Raw genomic sequence first — 5,197 nt, 5'->3', positions numbered from 1 at the left:
AGAAAAATCCAGAAAGCAATTCCTTTTTAAAGGAAAAACACAAATGAGAACAAACAAAACACATCTGTGGGCTAGGAGGGGCCCAGTGGTGCAGCCCGAACTTCCAGGGCAATATGGGCAGAAGGTTCCCCTGGAATGACTCCTGTGCTATCCTGGTCTCTCAAGGCCTCTCAGGCAGTCCCGGTCTCTGAGACTTGGGACTCAGCTCGGAGGAAATGCTGACATGACATCCAGATCCAAGAGGCCAGGAAAGAAGCCACTTCCTGAGTCCCTGGGCTCAGGAGGGATCTAGGCTTTGACTCCCAGGCTCAGGATAGGTCGGCTCCCACCGCGTCTGGTCCAGTAGACATTCACTAACTATTCACTGAACAAGTCTTTTCTGGAAAATCAAGATGTGCCTCATCTGGAAAATGGGCCTGGTAATGTGGCCCCCAATGACCTCACAGGGATAATGAGGAAATCCAGGGAGATAAAAGAGACAGAAGTATTTCTGAAAATTGAAACTGCTTCACAAACGCCAGGTGTCATCATTCTTGTCATTATTATGAACGGAACACCTTTGCTCGAGCAGAAGAAGGGGTTCTGGGACTCAGAGGGGCAGGGAATCTGCAAAGACATCACAAGAAGCAACTGGATCAAGTCCAGCAGGACTCATCACAGAGGGGACACGTGCTCACCAGCTCCGAGATGGACCATCATGGTCATAGGATACAGGAGCTTATGTGACTTCCTGGCCACCCGGTGTCCAGTTGAGTGGGGGGGCCCAGTCAGGTCAAGCCATATCTCCCAAGACACAGGATTTCAGGGGAAGCACAAACCCCATATATGCTGCTCATGAAATAGAGAAACTATATAAATAACATAAATACTTTCCCATATATCTTAGCTATATAAATTATTCTCGTTTGCTCTAAAAACTATGTATGTGAGGTAGACAATAATACCCTGTGAGCTTTTTTCCCTTAAACCTAGTGAAGGAGGGGACAGTGGCTGCTCTGGTCCCTAGGGGGCCCCAATTGGGCTGAGGTGGGTCTCCCAGGGTCAGTGAAAGAGAAAGGGCTGAGATCAAGGAACGAGAAGGGAAGGAGAGGGCTGCACGGAGAGGACCCTATAAACTGAGGCACCCTCAGAGCCTGCACCCAGACCCACGACCTGAGATGCCAGGGTCAGTGGCCAGCCTTAGCTGAGGTCCTCTGAGTCTACCCTTTATCCTCCTGCAACCCCAGCCCTTCCAGCCATAGAGTTGGGGTGCAGATGGTGGGGGTGGTAGGTCAGGGAGCCCTGGGCCTCAGGTTGTTTCCAAGTCCCTCTTCCAATCTGTGCAGCCTCTGCTGTCTTATGCCCAAGCCTGAGCCAGGGGAAGCAGAGCTGGGGTCACAGAGGAGCAAGATAGATGGGGCGGGCAGAGAACAAATCTCAAATCAGCAGGGAAGTAGAAAAAAAACTAGAAAGTGGGCCCTTGATGGTTTTTTTCCTCCTCCTGCCAAGATGTGGGCCAGCTGCTTGGGTCAGCAAAGTCAATCTAGTGAGGAGTCTCAGGTCAGTTCGGCTTCTTATTAGAGCCTCTGCCATCAAAGATCCTTCTAGCATCCCCAGGCTGCCCTGAGCCACTGGAGACAGGGTGGCTCGTGCAGGCCCCTGGAGGTCTCGGGGAGGCTGCTGGGCCCAGCCATGGGGCTTTCTTCCTGGAACTGGCATCAATGAGGGTTCTGAGCACTTGGCTGATTCTGGAGTTTCCTGTTTCAGCAGAGGGTCAGGAACCCTGGGTTCAGGAGGAAAGGAAGCTTACAGGAGGGGCGCGGTGGGGCTGGCCAAGTGTCCCAGAGCTTCCCGAAGGAGGTCACTTCCTTCTGGCTGGCCTCAGGCCCTACTGTGGTGAAGCACATAACCTCCAGCAAAATGACCCCTGCGAGGTCTTCATCCTGCAGCAGAGGAGATGTGAGCCGCTCCATGGGACTCCCTGCCTGGTTCCAGTGTCAGATGCATGTGGGTTGCCTGTGCGCGTGAGCCAGTTTCTCTCCTTCCACACAGGGCCTTCGTAGGTGGCCCTGGAAATGTCCACAGCACCCAAGGAAGTTAGCAAAGTCACTTCTATTCCTCGGGTAGAAGCCCAAGTGAGGGGACAGGCTTAGCAAAGTCTCTGCCAGAGCAAAAGCCTGAATTGGATAAGCAGCCACGAGAGTAGAAATGGAACCCAAATCCCTGTTCACGAGCCAACAGCTCTTCTGCATCACCAACGTCAGCAGGTGTGGGGGCCTCCCAGCCCAGGGCACCCCAGCTGTGGGGAGGTGGCCAGAATGAGTGCTAGATCAGGCTGGAACACTGTGCTTCTACTGGGTACCAGAAGGCTGTCACCCTCCTCTGGGCTGCAACTAAAGGTCCCTTTGACCATCAGGGAAAATGAGGAGGGGCCACTGTCTCCCATCCTATCTGCCTTGCTGGTCTAATTGAGCAGGGTGAGAGGCTGTGGGTAACTCAGCTGTAGAGACAAGCATGAAGCCTCAATGCAGGCCTGTTTGAAGAACCTGGGGCATGTACCCAACTTGGGTCCACTGAATCCCAGAAAGCTTTTCTTGCTCTAAGCAAGTAGCTCCCACCACCATCTCCAGCACAGCAAAGCCCCTGGTGCAGTATAAACATAGGGCACCCAGAGCTTGCTGCAATCCAAACAGGGCCAGGGGATTGGACTGGCCCATCCCAGACAAAAGCCTGAATGTGCTTCCAGCTGGCACTGCCTCCCCTGTGTTCCCCCAATGGCTTGCTGGCTCCAGGCCACACATCCGGGGAATTGAGATGGCCAGATAACCTCTCCCCCCTGCACAACCTAATCATGCCCTCCTCTTGCTCTCCCTTGTTTTCCTCTCTGTCCCTTCCCAGTCTGCCCTCCTGCTTCAAGTCCTCAACAAGGTCGGGGACCCTTGGGTTCAGGGGCAAAGCCCTGTTTCTCTTTGTTGAGTGTTGAGGGAGGCAGAGGTAGGCCGAGGGTCTGTGGAGGGAGGAGCGCTGAGCCGCACACGGTGTGCACGAGTGCGTGCATCAGTGTGTGCAGGCAGCTGTGCAAGTGGGCCGTGGAGGTCCTGGCAGTGCAGGCGGGCTCTGGGGCAGCCGCCTAGCGCTTACAGGTGTACACGAGCTCCTGCTGTGCACACTGCTGGCACTCCACATAGCAGCACCACTGTACCTGGCAGTGGCAGGAGAAAGCCACCAGGCGGCTCTGGGTGTCATAGCCGCGCCCGCAGCACAGGCTGCCACAGCTGGCCTCCCGGGAGCACACCCTTCCCGCTGTGCCCGGCGAGTACTTGCTGGGCCTGCAGAAGCTGGGGGAGTCCTCCATGTACACCAGGTCCCCGGGCCGGGGTGCCAGGCCCTTGGTGGGGCTGCCTGGCTTGGCAGGTGCCCACAGCTCCAGACGGCCCAAGGCCTCATTGGTAGCGCTGGACACCTTGACGGCGGAGTCGTAGCGCAGCTTCAGCACCTGGCCCGTCTCACGAAATGGTGAGAGCTGCTTCCAGCAGGTGCGCACGGCACAGGAGCCCGACACGCCATGGCACTTACAGGTGGTCCTGAGGCCACTCTTCACGGCCTGCAAGGAGAGGCAGAGCAGAGGCCTAGTCAGAGGCCTGGGCCCAGCAGCCCATACCAGCCCCCAAGTGCCAACCCAGACAGAGGAGTGTCAGGAGAATGAGAAGGGGACAGGAATGCTCATGTGAGGGAGACAAATGGCAAGAGGCTCCCATTCCTCTAGGAGGGGCACACCTTGATGAGAGCAGTGTGGGCCAGATCTCAGCCCCAGCTCCTCCCTTGGCCTTGGCCTGAAGCTTTTGTGGCGTATACAATCTGCACAACTGAACACAGCAGCCTCAATGATAAGGACACAGAAGACAGAATTCAGTTTCCTCAAGAATTGGAGCACTGGTCTCTGTCCACCTTCTCCCTCCAATAGAGCTAGATATTTATTACCCTCCGTTCTCCCACTACTATTGTGACTTTGGCTAAGTCCCTCCCCTCTCTGGGCCTCCTGCATCTTCTTATCCATGAAATGGAGGAGAAGCAGGGGTTACACTAGATCAAAACTAGGGAATGATGTTGGCTTTGTCCTTGAAATGAAGGCCTTTCTCCAAACACATTCCTGCTTCACCAAAGCCTGGTCCCAGGCCTGGCTCCTACCACTGCCCAGCCATCCACTGCTGCTCAGGACCCTCCCAACTTCTACTGTGTTCCCAGTGTGTGGTCATGGACCAGAGTGGATACTCAGAGGATGTCAGTAGAGGTCATGAAGTCTGTGCTGGGATGGCTATGGGGTGGGGTGCTAGCCTCCTATAGACCTTGCTCTCTGACTCTGCTACCTGCCTGTGGGTGGTACTTTGGGCAACTGTGGAGTATGCTCACCTTGATGCCCACGTGGGTGTTGTGGGCATCAGCCCGTGCCCTCAGGTCCTTGCTTCCTCTCTTGGGCCCCAGGAAGTTACTCAGGAACTTGGTGCTGTACTTGAGATTGTCACCACACACACCCCACTGCCAGGCCTGCCGGCTCTCCAGGCCAGGGGAGTCGTCACAGGTGCAGCGCTCCATGCGCCCAGCACTGCACGCTCGGGCCAGTGCATGGGTGAGGGCGGCCGAGGACACCGCGTACAAGAAGGCCGTCTCCTTAAAACCTGTGCCAGGCACCCAGGGGGCATCAGCAGGAAGGAAGAGAGAAGCTCAGAGGTTGTCCATGCTCTCTGAGGGCTGGCGGGATATGCCCTGTGGGTTTCTTGTGCTCCCTGACACTTTTCAATCAGAGTGACCTTGGGTCTCCTGCCTGACTTTCCCAGACTGAGCATCCCCCCCACTTCCAGGACCACTGCTATGCTTACACTGTTGGGTGGAGCCAACCTAGCTTCCTAGGAGGCTCGCTGTCTCCTGCTTTCCAATGGATTGGGGTCGTGTGACACATGGAGAGGCGGGAAGCAGGCTACTACCTCTGCCCCAGACCCTCCCTTGCCATCAAGAGCAGCTGGCTTAGAAGGGGGCGGGCTGCCTGCCCCATCACCATGTTGTAGAAGTCCCCACTATAGCCCTTTGCACTTGGCAATGGAGTCACCCAGTGACTGTATCTCCCTTCTAGACCACATGCTTTCATGGGGCAGATGGGACACATTTGGCTCTGACCCTCCAGCATCCAGCACAGTTCCTGGGTCGCTGTGGGCTTCCATGC

The 5,197-nt window shown here is 55.9% G+C and overlaps 1 protein-coding gene across 1 annotated transcript; it reads right to left on the bottom strand.

The window, feature by feature from the left end:
* Positions 1-3,109: 3,109 nt before the first annotated feature.
* Positions 3,110-4,572, bottom strand: Wnt9b (Wnt family member 9B). The gene is made up of 2 exons (XM_076870850.2): positions 4,390-4,572; positions 3,110-3,583 (listed from the first exon to the last, which is right to left on the bottom strand). Exons 1-2 carry the CDS (start codon positions 4,570-4,572, stop codon positions 3,110-3,112), a joined length of 657 nt encoding a protein of 218 aa, XP_076726965.1.
* Between the last annotated feature and the right edge of the window lie 625 nt (positions 4,573-5,197).

This window comes from Callospermophilus lateralis, chromosome 11 (assembly GCF_048772815.1).
Source record: "Callospermophilus lateralis isolate mCalLat2 chromosome 11, mCalLat2.hap1, whole genome shotgun sequence".
Classification (NCBI taxonomy): domain Eukaryota; kingdom Metazoa; phylum Chordata; class Mammalia; order Rodentia; family Sciuridae; genus Callospermophilus; species Callospermophilus lateralis.
Note: the sequence above shows the minus strand (reverse complement) of the source record. Positions and strands in the feature narration are given on the sequence as shown.